At 42.7% G+C, this 19,248-nt stretch overlaps 1 protein-coding gene across 3 annotated transcripts in view; it reads left to right on the top strand.

The window, feature by feature from the left end:
* Positions 1–17,169, top strand: part of LOC124032368 (potassium voltage-gated channel subfamily C member 1-like) — a 75,185-nt gene extending 58,016 nt beyond the window's left edge. Inside the window, exons 5-6 of one of the 3 annotated variants that reach the window (XR_006838262.1) lie at positions 15,208–16,465; positions 16,542–17,169. Coding sequence is in view for 1 of the 3 variants with exons in the window: in XM_046344724.1 (XP_046200680.1) it covers positions 15,208–15,275 (68 nt within the window). In the remaining 2 variants the exon portion in view is untranslated. Of the gene's footprint in view, positions 1–15,207 lie in introns of all 3 variants that reach the window. The other 2 variants (XR_006838261.1, XM_046344724.1) reach the window with 2 other exon arrangements.
* Positions 17,170–19,248: the final 2,079 nt, after the last annotated feature.

The following is a 19,248-nucleotide window of genomic DNA, read 5'->3' as shown; positions in this document are numbered from 1 at the left end:
AACCAGACACTCTTCTTTAAGAAGTACACCATGCTCAACCATACGATCAACCAGACACTCTTCTTTAAGAAGTACACCATGCTCAACCATACGATCAACCAGACACTCTTCTTTAAGAAGTACACCATGCTCAACCATACCATCAACCAGAAGACTCTTCTTTAAGAAGTACACCATGCTCAACCATACGATCAACCAGACCCTCTTCTTTAAGAAGTACACCATGCTCAACCATACGATCAACCAGACACTCTTCTTTAAGAAGTACACCATGCTCAACCATACGATCAACCAGACGCTCTTCTTTAAGAAGTACACCATGCTCAACCATACGATCAACCAGACACTCTTCTTTAAGAAGTACACCATGCTCAACCATACGATCAACCAGACACTCTTCTTTAAGAAGTACACCATGCTCAACCATACCATCAACCAGACACTCTTCTTTAAGAAGTACACCATGCTCAACCATACGATCAACCAGACGCTCTTCTTTAAGAAGTACACCATGCTCAACCATACGATCAACAAGACACTCTTCTTTAAGAAGTACACCATGCTCAACCATACGATCAACCAGACACTCTTCTTTAAGAAATACACCATGCTCAACCATACGATCTACAAGACCCTCTTCTTTAAGAAGTACACCATGCTCAACCATACGATCTACAAGACCCTCTTCTTTAAGAAGTACACCATGCTCAACCATATGCTCAACCATACGATCAACCAGACTCTCTTCTTTAAGAAGTACACCATGCTCAACCATATGCTCAACCATACGATCAACCAGACTCTCTTCTTTAAGAAGTACACCATGCTCAACCATACGATCAACCAGACTCTCTTCTTTAAGAAGTACACCATGCTCAACCATACGATCTACCAGACTCTCTTCTTTAAGAAGTACACCATGCTCAACCATACGATCTACCAGACACTCTTCTTTAAGAAGTACACCATGCTCAACCATCCGATCTACCAGACACTCTTCTTTAAGAAGTACACCATGCTCAACCATACGATCTACCAGACACTCTTCTTTAAGAAGTACACCATGCTCAACCATCCGATCTACAAGACACTCTTCTTTAAGAAATACACCATGCTCAACCATACGATCTACCAGACACTCTTCTTTAAGAAATACACCATGCTCAACCATCCGATCTACCAGACACTCTTCTTTAAGAAATACACCATGCTCAACCATACGATCTACCAGATACTCTTCTTTAAGAAATACACCATGCTCAACCATCCGATCTACCAGACACTCTTCTTTAAGAAGTACACCATGCTCAACCATCCGATCTACCAGACACTCTTCTTTAAGAAGTACACTATGTTCAACCATACGATCTACCAGACACTCTTCTTTATATATATATATATATGCCATTTCAAGCAGACGCTTTTATCCAAAGCGACTTTACAGTCATGTGTGCATACATCTACAGTACTGGGTTCTTTAAGAAGTACACCATGTTCAACCATACGATCTACCAGACACTCTTCTTTAAGAAGTACACCATGTTCAACCATCCGATCTACCAGACACTCTTCTTTAAGAAGTACACCATGTTCAACCATACGATCTACCAGACACTCTTCTTTAAGAAGTACACCATGTTCAACCATACGATCAACCAGACACTCTTCTTTAAGAAGTACACCATGCTCAACCATACGATCAACCAGACACTCTTCTTTAAGAAGTACACCATGCTCAACCATACGATCAACCAGACACTCTTCTTTAAGAAGTACACCATGCTCAACCATACGATCAACCAGACACTCTTCTTTAAGAAGTACACCATGCTCAACCATACGATCTACAAGACGCTCTTCTTTAAGAAGTACACCATGCTCAACCATCAACCATCGATCTACCAGACCCTCTTCTTTAAGAAGTACACCATGCTCAACTATACGATCAACCATCGATCTACCAGACCCTCTTCTTTAAGAAGTACACCATGCTCAACCGATCAACCATACGATCTACCAGACCCTCTTCTTTAAGAAGTACACCGTGCTCAACTATACGATCAACCATACGATCTACCAGACCCTCTTCTTTAAGAAGTACACCATGCTCAACCATATGCTCAACCATACGATCTACCAGACCCTCTTCTTTAAGAAGTACACCATGCTCAACCATATGCTCAACCATACGATCAACCAGACACTCTTCTTTAAGAAGTACACCGTGCTCAACCATCTGATCAACCAGACGCTCTTCTTTAAGAAGTACACCATGCTCAACCATACGATCAACCAGACACTCTTCTTTAAGAAGTACACCATGCTCAACCATACGATCAACCAGACACTCTTCTTTAAGAAGTACACCATGCTCAACCATACGATCAACCAGACACTCTTCTTTAAGAAGTACACCATGCTCAACCATACGATCAACCAGACACTCTTCTTTAAGAAGTACACCATGCTCAACCATACGATCAACCAGACACTCTTCTTTAAGAAGTACACCATGCTCAACCATACGATCAACCAGACACTCTTCTTTAAGAAGTACACCATGCTCAACCATACGATCAACCAGACACTCTTCTTTAAGAAGTACACCATGCTCAACCATATGCTCAACCATCCGATCTACCAGACACTCTTCTTTAAGAAGTACACCATGCTCAACCATACGATCAACCAGACACTCTTCTTTAAGAAGTACACCATGCTCAACCATACGATCAACCAGACACTCTTCTTTAAGAAGTACACCATGCTCAACCATACGATCAACCAGACACTCTTCTTTAAGAAGTACACCATGCTCAACCATACGATCAACCAGACACTCTTCTTTAAGAAGTACACCGTGCTCAACCATACGATCAACAAGACACTCTTCTTTAAGAAGTACACCATGCTCAACCATACGATCAACCAGACACTCTTCTTTAAGAAGTACACCATGCTCAACCATACGATCAACCAGACACTCTTCTTTAAGAAGTACACCATGCTCAACCATACCATCAACCAGACACTCTTCTTTAAGAAGTACACCATGCTCAACCATACGATCAACCAGACACTCTTCTTTAAGAAGTACACCATGCTCAACCATACGATCAACCAGACACTCTTCTTTAAGAAGTACACCATGCTCAACCATACGATCAACCAGACACTCTTCTTTAAGAAGTACACCATGCTCAACCATACGATCAACCAGACACTCTTCTTTAAGAAGTACACCATGCTCAACCATACGATCAACCAGACACTCTTCTTTAAGAAGTACACCATGCTCAACCATACGATCAACCAGACACTCTTCTTTAAGAAGTACACCATGCTCAACCATACGATCAACCAGACACTCTTCTTTAAGAAGTACACCATGCTCAACCATACGATCAACAAGACACTCTTCTTTAAGAAGTACACCATGCTCAACCATACGATCAACCAGACACTCTTCTTTAAGAAATACACCATGCTCAACCATACGATCTACAAGACCCTCTTCTTTAAGAAGTACACCATGCTCAACCATACGATCTACAAGACCCTCTTCTTTAAGAAGTACACCATGCTCAACCATATGCTCAACCATACGATCAACCAGACTCTCTTCTTTAAGAAGTACACCATGCTCAACCATATGCTCAACCATACGATCAACCAGACTCTCTTCTTTAAGAAGTACACCATGCTCAACCATACGATCAACCAGACTCTCTTCTTTAAGAAGTACACCATGCTCAACCATACGATCTACCAGACTCTCTTCTTTAAGAAGTACACCATGCTCAACCATACGATCTACCAGACACTCTTCTTTAAGAAGTACACCATGCTCAACCATCCGATCTACCAGACACTCTTCTTTAAGAAATACACCATGCTCAACCATACGATCTACCAGACACTCTTCTTTAAGAAGTACACCATGCTCAACCATCCGATCTACAAGACACTCTTCTTTAAGAAATACACCATGCTCAACCATACGATCTACCAGACACTCTTCTTTAAGAAATACACCATGCTCAACCATCCGATCTACCAGACACTCTTCTTTAAGAAATACACCATGCTCAACCATACGATCTACCAGATACTCTTCTTTAAGAAATACACCATGCTCAACCATCCGATCTACCAGACACTCTTCTTTAAGAAGTACACCATGCTCAACCATACGATCTACAAGACCCTCTTCTTTAAGAAATACACCATGCTCAACCATCCGATCTACCAGACCCTCTTCTTTAAGAAATACACCATGCTCAACCATCCGATCTACCAGACACTCTTCTTTAAGAAATACACCATGCTCAACCATACGATCTACCAGATACTCTTCTTTAAGAAATACACCATGCTCAACCATCCGATCTACCAGACACTCTTCTTTAAGAAGTACACCATGCTCAACCATACGATCTACAAGACCCTCTTCTTTAAGAAATACACCATGCTCAACCATCCGATCTACCAGACCCTCTTCTTTAAGAAATACACCGTGCTCAACCATACGATCTACCAGACGCTCTTCTTTAAGAAGTACACCATGCTCAACCATCCGATCTACCAGACACTCTTCTTTAAGAAATACACCATGCTCAACCATCCGATCTACCAGACACTCTTCTTTAAGAAGTACACCATGCTCAACCATCTGATCTACCAGACACTCTTCTTTAAGAAGTACACCATGCTCAACCATCTGATCTACCAGACACTCTTCTTTAAGAAGTACACCATGCTCAACCATCTGATCTACCAGACACTCTTCTTTAAGAAATACACCATGCTCAACCATCCGATCTACCAGACACTCTTCTTTAAGAAGTACACCATGCTCAACCATACGATCTACCAGACACTCTTCTTTAAGAAATACACCATGCTCAACCATACGATCTACCAGACACTCTTCTTTAAGAAGTACACCATGCTCAACCATCCGATCTACCAGACACTCTTCTTTAAGAAATACACCATGCTCAACCATCCGATCTACCAGACACTCTTCTTTAAGAAGTACACCATGCTCAACCATCCGATCAACCAGACACTCTTCTTTAAGAAATACACCATGCTCAACCATCCGATCTACCAGACACTCTTCTTTAAGAAGTACACCATGCTCAACCATCCGATCTACCAGACACTCTTCTTTAAGAAAAACCACCACCGCTTTATTCATCCGGGATGCATAAGCAACATTCTCATATCCCACCTTCTCTCCTACGGCGACCAGAAACTCCTCCACCGTGACAGCAGCTTCAGTAACACACCTAAAGCCGTGCCGAAGTGACAGGGACGGCATCCCCATTCGGGCTGCCATCCCCACCAAAATCAGGGTAATTTCGATACGAAAAACAAAATACTTAATTCTACCACAACAAAAATAATAATGTTAATCGTGCACCAAAAAAAAAGAAGAAAAAAAAAGAAATGCCACCAAGAAATAGCAAACCGAAAGAAAGTTGTGCATATCTAACTCTCTACAACACACGCACTCCTTCACTCAAACAATTCCCAGCATGCACCAATCACTCCCAGCATGCAGAGAGAGAGATAATGAGAAACAGAGAGAGACAGAGCAGCGACAGACAGAGAGATAATGAGAAACAGAGAGAGACAGAGCAGAGACAGTCAGAGAGAGACAGACAGAGAGAGAGAAATAATGAGAAAGAGAGAGAGACAGACAGAGAGAGAGAGAGAGAGAGAGAGAGAGAGATAATGAGAAACAGAGAGAGACAGACAGAGAGAGAGAAATAATGAGAAAGAGAGAGAGAGAGACAGACAGACAGATCCATGGAGAGGAATGAGGAGATCAATACAGGGAGGAAAGTCTTGACTGGGATCTGGACGTCTCCATCAACATAACACTACAGAGGCTGCTCTGTAATCTAAACACAACCCAATGCCCCAAGCAATACTCGGTCGCAGGGCCGGCCATAGCCTTTTGGGGGCCCCAAGCAAGATTTGGTTGTGTTTTATAACAAATGTCATGCAATTCTACACATTTTGCAATGGGGCAGAGAAAATAAGTTGCAGTTTTACAGCTAAATACATGTTTGCAGTTTTAAAGCTAATTTCTATACAATTTTGGCAAATCAATGGGGGATCCCTGGAGGTCAGGGCCCCTGGTGTCACGCCCTGACCTTAGAGAGACGTTTTATTCTCTATTTGATTAGGTCAGGGGGTAATTTGAGGGTGTGCATTCTATGTTATCTGTTTCTTTGTTTTTAGGCCGACTGTGGTTCCCAATCAGAGGCAGCTGTCTATCGTTGTCTCTGATTGAGAATCATACTTAGGCAGCACTTTTTCCCATCTGTGTTTTGTGGATAGTTATTTTCTGTTTAGTATCTGTTTACCTGACAGAACTGTTTCGTTTTCGTTGTGTTACTTTGTTCGAGTGATTCTTTGATAAGTAAAATCATGAACACTTTCCACGCTGCGCATTGGTCCACTCATTCCGACGAGAGACGTAACACCTGGGTCCTGCGTTCCCGGTCGGGTATTTGACCATGATTACTACCATTTTAAATAGCTGGCTAGACTAACTACTAATCTAAAACAATAAATAAGCTGACATAACTAATTTAGACTAAAATGATAAATTACACCTTGTGTATTATTACTATTGTTACTTTCGATAGTTTAGACACTGACTGAGTTTTTATAAGAACTGGTTGGGGGCCTGTCATGGCAAATAGGGTCTGCCTGCTAAAAAAGTGTCGTTGCTATATCAACCGTGGGATGAGCTAATGCGTAGGATTTTGTAGATCATTACAGCCAAAATGTGATTATTTTCATCCCAGCTATGTAAACAAAAATGTTTGTTACATAGCCAGGCAGAATTTGGCATGTTCTAGCAACGGCCCTAGCAACGGCCCTAGCAACGAACGCTAGTAGCTTCTCAAATCCCATTGTGACGCAGGGTGATACTATTTGGCGTTATAGGCCCGGGGCTTATGTTGTTTATGCCGGCCCTGCTGGGTCGTGCTCATTAGGTCATTACTCAGTAACTAATGTTTTCCAAAAAAAAAAAGAATGAGCGTTTCTTATTGGTATAGTCCCTTCCTGTTTTAGACTGTTTTTCTACCATTAGTTGCCTAATGAACACAACCCAGCTCTGGATGGCCCTATTTAGGTGGCTGAGGTTGTCACGTAATTATAGGAATAGATAATCAATAACTTGCTTGGTTAAATAAACACAATAATGTGGCTGATCTAACTCATTGTTCAGTTAAAACTAGCAGCAACAATAGCAGTAGTAGTAGTAAACGTTCCGTAGGTAATGGCGGCTTGTGTTGTCAACTACAAGGATGAAGTGGTGCGTTGATGGATTTGCTCGTCTCTTTGTCTCCCGAGAGACAGCATAGGAAAGCTGAGTAAAGACAGGAGCCCACTGAAACAATCTTTGCTCTACCACCATCTCAGAGGGAAAGAGAGAGAAAGAGAGAGGAGAGAGAGGAAAGAGAGAGAGAGGGAGAAGGAGAGAGAGAGAGAGATGGAGAAGGAGAGAGAGAGACGGAGAGAGAGAGAGAGAGATGGAGAAGGAGCGAGAGAGAAAGAGACGTAGAAGGAGAGTGAGAGAGAGATACGGAGAAAGAGAGAGAGAGAGACGGAGAAGGAGAGAGAGACGGAGAAAGAGAGAGAGAGACGGAGAGAGACAGACGGAGAAGGAGAGAGAGACGGAGAAAGAGAGAGAGAGACGGAGAGAGACAGACGGAGAAGGAGAGAGAGAGACGTAGAAGGAGAGAGAGAGAGACGGAGAAAGAGAGAGAGAGAGAGACGTAGGAGAGAGAGACAGACGGAGAAGGAGAGAAAGAGAGAGACAGACGGAGAAGGAGAGAAAGAGAGAGACAGACGGAGAAGGAGAGAAAGAGAGAGACAGACGGAGAAGGAGAGAAAGAGACGGAGAAGGAGAGAAAGAGAGAGACAGACGGAGAAGGAGAGAAAGAGACGGAGAAGGAGAGAGCGAGAGAGACGGAAAAGAAGCGCAAGAGAGAGAGAAAAAGAAAGCAAGAGGGGGAGAGGCTAGAAGGAGAGCGGTAATTCAATACCTCAGCTCTGTATCTGGTGAGTATGAGAGTAATGACATCCCAGCCTATTAAAGGGAATATCAGACATGTGCTTTCACATTTTAGTTTACATTAGCTGCAGGGTGACAGGGGCTGCAGGTAATGGGGGGCCATTTGGGATCCAGCTAGGAGGTCTGGGATATGCACTGCAGCATTAAAATACTATTATAAATCAATTAATTAGATCAGAATTCACTGTCTGCTACCAAAATAGTCACATGTAGTATACAGAAGTGGCTGCCTATGTGAATGTATCAATTTTACAACCGAACGCCCCCTAACCGCTTCTGCTCACAAAACCTGGGTTCAAACATTTTCGAAATAATTCCAAAAAACTTAAGCTTGGCTTGATTGAGTTTGCCTGGCGAAGTGGAGCCAATAGAGGTATCTCTAAACCTCGCACATCTGGGAATCCTGGCAGGCTTATGCAAACGCTCAACGAATTTGAAAGATTTCAAAGTATTCCGTATTCATTTGAACCCAGGTCCTATCTGCTCTGCTCTCAGGGTTGTGTTATGGCCGTAGTGTAAAGAGCCAGGCTAATGTCTGTATCAAGCAGACAGGGAAACAGGGTCTGGATAATATGTCAGAGGAGGGGAGGCAGGAAGCTGTTAAATGTCAGAGAGAAACACAAGGCCAGAAGAAAAACGTATAGACGGAGGCAAAGTACCTCTTACTCTTTAGGCACCACTGAAACACTGGGATCAAATGTCCCCAATATAATATCAAACACTTCAAACATTTGGCAAATGCTCTAAGCATCCGGAAAAGCGCTATATAATTCCTATCAATTATTCTTAATATCACTAAAGCTAGAATCCTTAATTGAAACAATAACAAAGCTGATACCCCTCCTCTGTTATGGTTAAAAGCTGAGGGATGTGGGTCTGGAGAAATACAACCACTATCAGATTAATAGATAGAGCTATGGATGCAAGGACTGACCATCCATGATATCAACATTATAGTTATAACCATGTTATGAGGCTATATAGGACTGACCATCCATGATATCAACATTATAGTTATAACCATGTTATGAGGCTATATAGGACTGACCATCCATGATATCAACATTATAGTTATAACCATGTTATGAGGCTATATAGGACTGACCATCCATGATATCAACATTATAGTTATAACCATGTTATGAGGCTATATATGACTGACCATCCATGATATCAACATTATAGTTATAACCATGTTATGAGGCTATATAGGACTGACCATCCATGATATCAACATTATAGTTATAACCATGTTATGAGGCTATATAGGACTGACCATCCATGATATCAACATTATAGTTATAACCATGTTATGAGGCTATATAGGACTGACCATCCATTATATCAACATTAACCATGTTATGAGGCTATATAGGACTGACCATCCATGATATCAACATTATAGTTATAACCATGTTATGAGGCTATACAAATCAAATCAAATCAAATCAAATTTATTTATATAGCCCTTCGTACATCAGCTGATATCTCAAAGTGCTGTACAGAAACCCAGCCTAAAACCCCAAACAGCAAACAATGCAGGTGTAAAAGCACGGTGGCTAGGAAAAACTCCCTAGAAAGGCCAAAACCTAGGAAGAAACCTAGAGAGGAACCGGGCTATGTGGGGTGGCCAGTCCTCTTCTGGCTGTGCCGGGTAGAGATTATAACAGAACATGACCAAGATGTTCAAATGTTCATAAATGACCAGCATGGTCAAATAATAATAAGGCAGAACAGTTGAAACTGGAGCAGCAGCACAGTCAGGTGGACTGGGGACAGCAAGGAGCCATCATGTCAGGTAGTCCTGGGGCACGGTCCTAGGGCTCAGGTCCTCCGAGAGAGAGAAAGAAAGAGAGAATTAGAGAGAGCATATGTGGGGTGGCCAGTCCTCTTCTGGCTGTGCCAGGTGGAGATTATAACAGAACGTGGCCAAGATGTTCAAATGTTCATAAATGACCAGCATGGTTGAATAATAGTAAGGCAGAACAGTTGAAACTGGAGCAGGAGCATGGCCAGGTGGACTGGGGACAGCAAGGAGTCCTCATGTCAGGTAGTCCTGGGACATGGTCCTAGGGCCCAGGCCAGTTGAAACTGGAGCAGCAGCATGGCCAGGTGGACTGGGGACAGCAAGGAGTCATCATGTCAGGTAGTCCTGGGGCATGGTTCTAGGGCTCAGGTCCTCCGAGAGAGAGAAAGAAAGAGAGAAGGAGAGAATTAGAGAACGCACACTTAGATTTACACAGGACACCGAATAGGACAGGAGAAGTACTCCAGATAAACAAACTGACCCTAGCCCCCGACACATAAACTACTGCAGCATAAATACTGGAGGCTGAGACAGGAGGGGTCAGGAGACACTGTGGCCCCATCCGAGGACACCCCCGGACAGGGCCAAACAGGAAGGATATAACCCCACCCACGTTGCCAAAGCACAGCCCCACACCACTAGAGGGAAATCTTCAACCACCAACTTACCATCCTGAGACAAGGCCGAGTATAGCCCACAAAGATCTCCGACACGGTACAACCCAAGGGGTGGGGGGGGAACCCAGACAGGCCGACCACAACAGTGAATCAACCCACCCAGGTGACGCATCCCCCAGGGACGGCACGAGAGAGCCCCAGCAAGCCAGTGACTCAGCCGTAACAGGGTTAGAGGCAGAGAATCCCAGTGGAAAAAGGGGAACCGGCCAGGCAGAGACAGCAAGGGCGGTTCGTTGCTCCAGAGCCTTTCCGTTCACCTTCCCACTCCTGGGCCAGACTACACTCAATCACATGACCCACTGAAGAGATGAGTCTTCAGTAAAGACTTAAAGGTTGAGACCGAGTTTGCGTCTCTGACATGGGTAGGCAGACCGTTCCATAAAAATGGAGCTCTATAGGAGAAAGCCCTGCCTCCAGCTGTTTGCTTAGAAATTCTAGGGACAATTAGGAGGCCTGCGTCTTGTGACCGTAGCGTACGTATAGGTATGTACGGCAGGACCAAATCAGAGAGGTAGGTAGGAGCAAGCCCATGTAATGCTTTGTAGGTTAGCAGTAAAACCTTGAAATCAGCCCTTGCTTTGACAGGAAGCCAGTGTAGAGAGGCTAGCACTGGAGTAATATGATCAAATTTTTTGGTTCTAGTCAGGATTCTAGCAGCCGTATTTAGCACTAACTGAAGTTTATTTAGTGCTTTATCCGGGTAGCCGGAAAATAGAGCATTGCAGTAGTCTAACCTAGAAGTGACAAAAGCATGGATTAATTTTTCTGCATCATTTTTGGACAGAAAGTTTCTGATTTTTGCAATGTTACGTAGATGGAAAAAAGCTGTCCTCGAAATGGTCTTGATATGTTCTTCAAAAGAGAGATCAGGGTCCAGAGTAACGCCGAGGTCCTTCACAGTTTTATTTGAGACGACTGTACAACCATTAAGATTAATTGTCAGATTCAACAGAAGATCTCTTTGTTTCTTGGGACCTAGAACAAGCATCTCTGTTTTGTCCGAGTTTAATAGTAGAAAGTTTGCAGCCATCCACTTCCTTATGTCTGAAACACATGCTTCTAGCGAGGGCAATTTTGGTGCTTCACCATGTTTCATTGAAATGTACAGCTGTGTGTCATCCGCATAGCAGTGAAAGTTTACATTATGTTTTCGAATAACATCCCCAAGAGGTAAAATATATAGTGAAAACAATAGTGGTCCTAAAACAGAACCTTGAGGAACACCGAAATGTACAGTTGATTTGTCAGAGGACAAACCATTCACAGAGACAAACTGATATCTTTCCGACAGATAAGACCTAAACCAGGCCAGAACATGTCCGTGTAGACCAATTTGGGTTTCCAATCTCTCCAAAAGAATGTGGTGATCGATGGTATCAAAAGCAGCACTAAGGTCTAGGAGCACGAGGACAGATGCAGAGCCTCGGTCCGATGCCATCAAAATGTCATTTACCACCTTCACAAGTGCCGTCTCAGTGCTATGATGGGGTCTAAAACCAGACTGAAGCATTTCGTATACATTGTTTGTCTTCAGGAAGGCAGTGAGTTGCTGCGCAACAGCCTTCTCTAAAATCTTTGAGAGGAATGGAAGATTCGATATAGGCCGATAGTTTTTTATATTTTCTGGGTCAAGGTTTGGCTTTTTCAAGAGGCTTTATTACTGCCACTTTTAGTGAGTTTGGTACACATCCAGTGGATAGAGAGCCGTTTATTATGTTCAACATAGGAGGGCCAAGCACAGGAAGCAGCTCTTTCAGTAGTTTAGTTGGAATAGGGTCCAGTATACAGCTTGAAGGTTTAGAGGCCATGATTATTTTCATCATTGTGTCAAGAGATATAGTACTAAAACACTTGAGCGTCTCTCTTGATCCTAGGTCCTGGCAGAGTTGTGCAGACTCAGGACAACTGAGGTTTGGAGGAATACGCAGGTTTAAAGAGGAGTCCGTAATTTGCTTTCTAATAATCATAATCTTTTCCTCAAAGAAGTTCATGAATTTATCACTGCTAAAGTGCAAGTCATCCTCTCTTGGGGAATGCTGCTTTTTAGTTAGCTTTGCCACAGTATCAAAAAGGAATTTCGGATTGTTCTTATTTTCCTCAATTAAGTTAGAAAAATAGGACGATCGAGCAGCAGTAAGGGCTCTTCGGTACTGCACGGTACCATCCTTCCAAGCTAGTCGGAAGACTTCCAGTTTGGTGTGGCGCCATTTCCGTTCCAATTTTCTGGAAGCTTGCTTCAGAGCTCGGGTATTTTCTGTGTACCATGGAGCTAGTTTCTTATGAGACATTTTTTTAGTTTTTAGGGGTGCAACTGCATCTAGGGTATTGCGCAAGGTTAAATTGAGATCCTCAGTTAGGTGGTTAACGGATTTTTGTCCTCTGGCGTCCTTGGGTAGGCAGAGGGAGTCTGGAAGGGCATCAAGGAATCTTTGTGTTGTCTGTGAATTTATAGCACGACTTTTGATGTTCCTTGGTTGGGGTCTGAGCAGATTATTTGTTGCAATTGCAAACGTAATAAAATGGTGGTCTGATAGTCCAGGATTATGAGGAAAAACATTAAGATCCACAACATTTATTCCATGGGACAAAACTAGGTCCAGCGTATGACTGTGAGAGTGAGTGGGTCCAGAGACATGTTGGACAAAACCCACTGAGTCGATGATGGCTCCAAAAGCCTTTTGGAGTGGGTCTGTGGACTTTTCCATGTGAATATTAAAGTCACCAAAGATTAGAATATTATCTGCAATGACTACAAGGTCTGATAAGAATTCAGGGAACTCAGTGAGAAACGCTGTATATGGCCCAGGAGGCCTGTAAACAGTAGCTATAAAAAGTGATTGAGTAGGCTGCATAGATTTCATGACTAGAAGCTCAAAAGACGAAAACGTCATTTTTTTTTTTGTAAATTGAAATTTGCTATCGTAAATGTTAGCAACACCTCCGCCTTTGCGGGATGCACGGGGGATATGGTCACTAGTGTAGCCAGGAGGTGAGGCCTCATTTAACACAGTAAATTCATCAGGCTTAAGCCATGTTTCAGTCAGGCCAATCACATCAAGATTATGTGTGTTTGTTTACATGTACATTATTTACAAACATTGGAGGAAAACAAGCTTATATTTTGGGTTCTGATGGGGGATAACAGCTAAACTAAGCTCATGAGGCATTTATAAATAATATTCTTCAATAATAAATTTGTACGTATCATTAATGAATGAATTCCTCCAACCCCATTAAAACCTCATTTTCTCAATGATCTGACAACCACCTGCTAATTTCCTCATGTCCGTGACATGACTCTCTAATGATGTGGCCGTCTATTCAACTGCCACTAAGCTGTTGACAGGAAGCAATAGCTACAGCGTCAGCCACAAAGAACAGTTATTGACATATGACAATGTGTTATTACCTCGGAGAATGGGTTATGGGCGGACGATGATGTACTTTTTTAGCCATAGAGATCCATGTGCTTTTCCCCTTAAACCAATCCATAGGAACTTAGGATGTGCTTTTCCATAGGAACTTAGGATGTGCTTTTCCCCTTAAATCAATCCATAGGAACTTAGGATGTGCTTTTCCCCTTAAATCAATCCATAGGAACTTAGGATGTGCTTTTCCCCTTAAATCAATCCATAGGAACTTAGGATGTGCTTTTCCCCTTAAATCAATCCATAGGAACTTAGGATGTGCTTTTCCCCTTAAATCAATCCATAGGAACTTAGGATGTGCTTTTCCCCTTAAATCAATCCATAGGAACTTAGGATGTGCTTTTCCCCTTAAATCAATCCATAGGAACTTAGGATGTGCTTTTCCATAGGAACTTAGGATGTGCTTTTCCATGGGAACTTAGGATGTGCTTTTCCATGGGAACTTAGGATGTGCTTTTCCATGGGAACTTAGGATGTGCTTTTCCATGGGAACTTAGGATGTGCTTTTCCATAGGAACTTAGGATGTGCTTTTCCACAGGAACTTAGGATGTGCTTTTCCACAGGAACTTAGGATGTGCTTTATTGTTCACAGAGTCTGACTGTTCATCTTGATAGTCACCAAATAGAGATAAGGGTCAAGACCATCATAGCCTGAGGCTTCTGCTTCCACTCTCTCTCTCTGGTCCAGGTTATGATCTGCAGACAGTAAAGCTTGAATTGGCCTGAGGGCTTCATTTCAATATATGGCTAAATTCAGTGGAGGCTGCTGAGGGGAGGACGGCTCATAACAACGACCAGAATGGAGTCAATGGAAATGGTATCAACTACATGGAAACCAACATGTTTGATGTGTTTGATTCCATTCCCACTGAAAATCCATTCCAGATGTTATTATGAGCCGTCCTCCCCTCAGCAGCCTCCTCCTACTGGCTAAATTACAGTCCGTGTGTAGTCTAGTCCTCACGAATCCAAGTATCTTGTACTTATTCAATGCCTTTTCACCAAGGATTTATGGTCGTATAGAATATAGGATATTTACCTCAAAGGCCCAATATTGAATGAATGTTAAATCGTCCCACAGCCTTTCATACAGTGCTGTTGCCAACTCTTCCATCATTGTCATACCATACATACATATAGAGAACATTGGTTTGACTGTCCTGTCTCTAATGTTTGTTTTTCTGTTTCAGAAAGCTGTACAGACATCCTGGCTGCTACTGGGCTCTATGCCCATCCAGAAATCACCACTCTGACCTGAAGAAGCCATTTTGGATTGATGAAGGACAAGTGGTCGTGAACCAGGGTGCATGGTGGCAAAGCTTCAGATTTAGGCCCCTCCCTCCTTCTCTAACTAACATGAAGGTTCCGGATCGTTCCGGAAGGTTCCAGAAGAAGAACGCTTGTCTTTCTGTCGAGTACAAAGTAACCAAACTCCGCGGTAGAATCCTTCTATCTGATGCTTTAGAAGATATAGTTATGTATGTACACACATCTGTCTGTTTCCAAGCATTTAGCATGTATTGTATTGCATGATCTAGCACTATAATAATGTACCTTGAGAATATAACATCAGTGAATGTTAATGTTAAGGGACACATCTAAAGTTGACGAGTGTATTGAATATCTCCTCTGATGTTAATACTTCAATCAAACATCAATATTTCCAAATGGTGTTTTCAAGAAATTGCTACTATGGCATTTGCTGATTCTGTTTTAAAAGTGTTCAATACACTATACGATCAGTTCATAGTCCTTGTGAAGAACCCTGAGACCAGAAACCATATGATGTTTCAGAAAGAAAAAACATTGCAGTCTTTCATCAAGGAAGCATAATTGGTAAATCTTGACTAACTAAAATACAAAAAAAAAATGTGTGGACTTGCATTGTTTAAAAAAAAGTGCCTGTGAACAAATGACAGTGGGATTAGAAGTATGAGTTGTTGCTCCAAGCCGACTGACTCCCAGCAAAAATATAGTCCAGCTTTGTTTTGATTTAAACATGACGGTAAATTGCTTCCCGAGTGACGCCGCATCACAGTGTTGCAGCATCACTACAGCCTGGGGTTCGCTTTAGTTGGCTCATCGCGTTTTAGCGACTCCTTGTGGCGGGCCGGGCACCTGCAGGCTGACTTCTGTCCTCAGTAGAACAGTGTTTCCTCCGACACATTGTTGCGAGCGGGTGTTAAGGAGTGTGGCGGATGTTAAGAAGTGCGGCTTGGCGGGTCATGATTCAGAGGACGCATGACTCGAGCTTCGCCTCTCCCGAGCCTGTCGGGGAGTTGCGGCAAAGAGACAAGATTGTAAAGGGGTTAAAAAATACAACAACAAAAATGATTATAATAAAAAACCTAACGGTTAAAACAGGTTGGTCTCTGCCTGGTATCATGTCAGTCAACAGACAGGCCGTAGTCACTGGCATGTGACTATAAAACCTAACGGTTAAAACAGGTTGGTCTCTGCCTGGTCAGTCAACAGACAGGCCGTAGTCACTGGCATGTGACTATAAAACCTAACGGTTAAACAGGTTGGTCTCTGCCTGGTCAGTCAACAGACAGGCCGTAGTCACTGGCATGTGACTATAAAACCTAACGGTTAAACAGGTTGGTCTCTGCCTGGTCAGTCAACAGACAGGCCGTAGTCACTGGCATGTGACTATAAAACCTAACGGTTAAACAGGTTGGTCTCTGCCTGGTATCATGTCAGTCAACAGACAGGCCGTAGTCACTGGCATGTGACTATAAAAGCTCACATAACTTTTCTTTCACAAACAAAGTATCATGCAATTCCTATAGAAAGATAACTTTTTTTAAATGTCTGAAAAATGTAAATCATGTATATCTATTACAGTACAGTGCATGAACAGGTCTGTTTCTGGAAGAAGAGAGTCAACATGCAGACAGTAGTAGCAATAGCAGCATGTGACTATTAAAGTTTACGCCACTGTTCACAAACAAAGTGTCTTTCAAATCCTTAAACACAAGAAAAAAAGGAGAAAAACTCAAATGTCAAAATGCCTTGAGAGACCAGATGCAGTCAGATTAGTAGTCAAGAGGGTAGCAGGAGACTGAAGAAGCTCCTCACACTACTTGTCTTTTCACAAACAAAGTGTCTTGGAAATCCTTGTATAAATTATATATAAATGATATTGTATTTCCATTAGCTGTGTTCCATCAATACATTTGCTGGTTGAAAGGGGACCAAACTTTGGGCGGCCATATTAGTTCTAAATAGATTATCTCAACATCATCATTAGTAAATGTATCATCAACATTGTTAGTAAATGCAATGTTAAGAAGCATATCAACACGTACTGCGGCATCATCCGTACATTCTAGTCGTGCCTAATGACAAAGTGATGGGGCTTAATGTGTTATGGAGTAACTTGATGAGGTTGAGATTTGTTCCTAAAACAAATTATCTTGGTTCTTTTAAGATCTTGGTTATTTTATGAGCTTGGTTGTTGGAGATCTTGGTTGTTGAAGATCTTGCTTGTTTATACATGTTTCCAGGGTTGGGAGGGTGGGGGGGGGGATGTCTGCATCTCAAGTGGTGCCCTATTCCCTGTTGTAGGCTCTGGTCAGAGATAGTGCACTACATAAGGGATAGGGAGCATATTTGGGACTGAGACAAATAGAGTATGGTTTCTTTCACATGATGTCTTAATATATTTCTCTTGTTCGACCGTAGTTGCCTTATGTTTATTATAAAACAGTTATGTTTTATTTAAATGTGTTTTTATTTAAATCTCAAACCTATTTTAACTCCTCTGACACAAAGGTCTGTATATATAAGCAAAGTTGTATGTAGCACTTAGTGAAACTCTTCTAGAAATGGATTAGCTGCACAGTTACTATTAATACAGTCCATTACTATTTGTTTATAAAAAAATGATATGATTTTATTTGGATAATATAACTTTTTACCTATTCAGCCTCCTTTTCCCCCTTTCACTGTTGTGTTTTAGCTGGGATGCAGCTGGGACACAGCAATGTGAGCCTGAGCTGGTTTCTCCATACAATTACAATGATTCTATGGTTTCCAGTCTAATCCTCTCTGTTTCTTTCTGCCGTTTGGAAAGTTGAACGGTCATTTTGGCAATGAAACACAGCGAAAGATGTCAGATGTTGTGTGTGTAAAGCAATGCAGTTGATATATTGTATCATGTAGGCATGTGTTTCTATACAGCAATACAAATAAAATACATTTCCCTGTGATACAAATAAAATACATTTCCCTGTGATAAAAGATTAAAACTGACTCTCTTGTCCGTTTGTCCGTCCGTCTCATAGCCCCCCCACTCTCCTCTCTCTCTCTCTCTCTCTCTCTCTCTCTCTCTCTCTCTCTCTCTGTCTCTGCTCTGTCTCTCTGTCTCGCTCTGTCTCTCTGTCTCTCTGTCTCTCTGTCTCACTCTGTCTCACTCTGTCTCACTCTGTCTCTGTCTCGCTCTCTCTCTCTCTCTCGCTCTCTCGCTCTCTCTCTCTCTCTCGCTCTGTCTCTCTCTCTGTCTCTCTCGCTCTCTCTATCGCTCTCTCTCTGTCTCTCTCTGGCTCTCTCTCTCTGTCTCTCTCTGTCTCTCTCTCTCGCTCTGTCTCGCTCTGTCTCTCTCGCTCTGTCTGTCTGTCTGTCTGTCTGTCTGTCTGTCTGTCTGTCTGTCTGTCTGTCTGTCTGTCTGTCTGTCTGTCTCTCTCTCTCTCTCTCTCTCTCTCTCTCTCTCTCTCTCTCTCTCTCTCTCTCTCTCTCTCTCTCTCTCTCTCTCTCTCTCTCTCTCTCTCTCTCTCTCTCTCTCTCTCTCTCTCTCTCTCTCTCTCTCTCTCTCTCTCTCTCTCTCTCTCTCTCTCTCTCTCGCTCTGTCTCTGTCTCTCTCGCTCTGTCTCTCTCGCTCTCTCTCTCTGTCTCGCTCTCTCTCTCGCTCTGTCTCTCTCGCTCTCTCTGTCGCTCTCTCTCTGTCTCTCTCTGGCTCTCTCTCTGTCTCTCTGTCTCTCTCTCTGTCTCTCTGTCTCTCTCTCTCTCTCTCTGCTCTGTCTCTCTCTCTCTCTCTCTCTCTCTCTCTCTCTCTCTCTCTCTCTCTCTCTCTCGCTCTGTCTCTCTCTCGCTCTGTCTCTCTCGCTCTGTCTCTCTCGCTCTCTCGCTCTGTCTCTCTCTCTCTCGCTCTGTCTCTCTCTCTCGCTCTCTCTCTCTCGCTCTGTCTCTCTCTCTGTCTCTCTCGCTCTCTCTATCGCTCTCTCTCTGTC

The sequence above is a fragment of the Oncorhynchus gorbuscha genome, linkage group LG03 (assembly GCF_021184085.1).
Source record: "Oncorhynchus gorbuscha isolate QuinsamMale2020 ecotype Even-year linkage group LG03, OgorEven_v1.0, whole genome shotgun sequence".
In the NCBI taxonomy this organism is placed as follows: Eukaryota; Metazoa; Chordata; class Actinopteri; order Salmoniformes; family Salmonidae; genus Oncorhynchus; species Oncorhynchus gorbuscha.
This window is presented reverse-complemented; position numbering and strand designations above follow the sequence as displayed.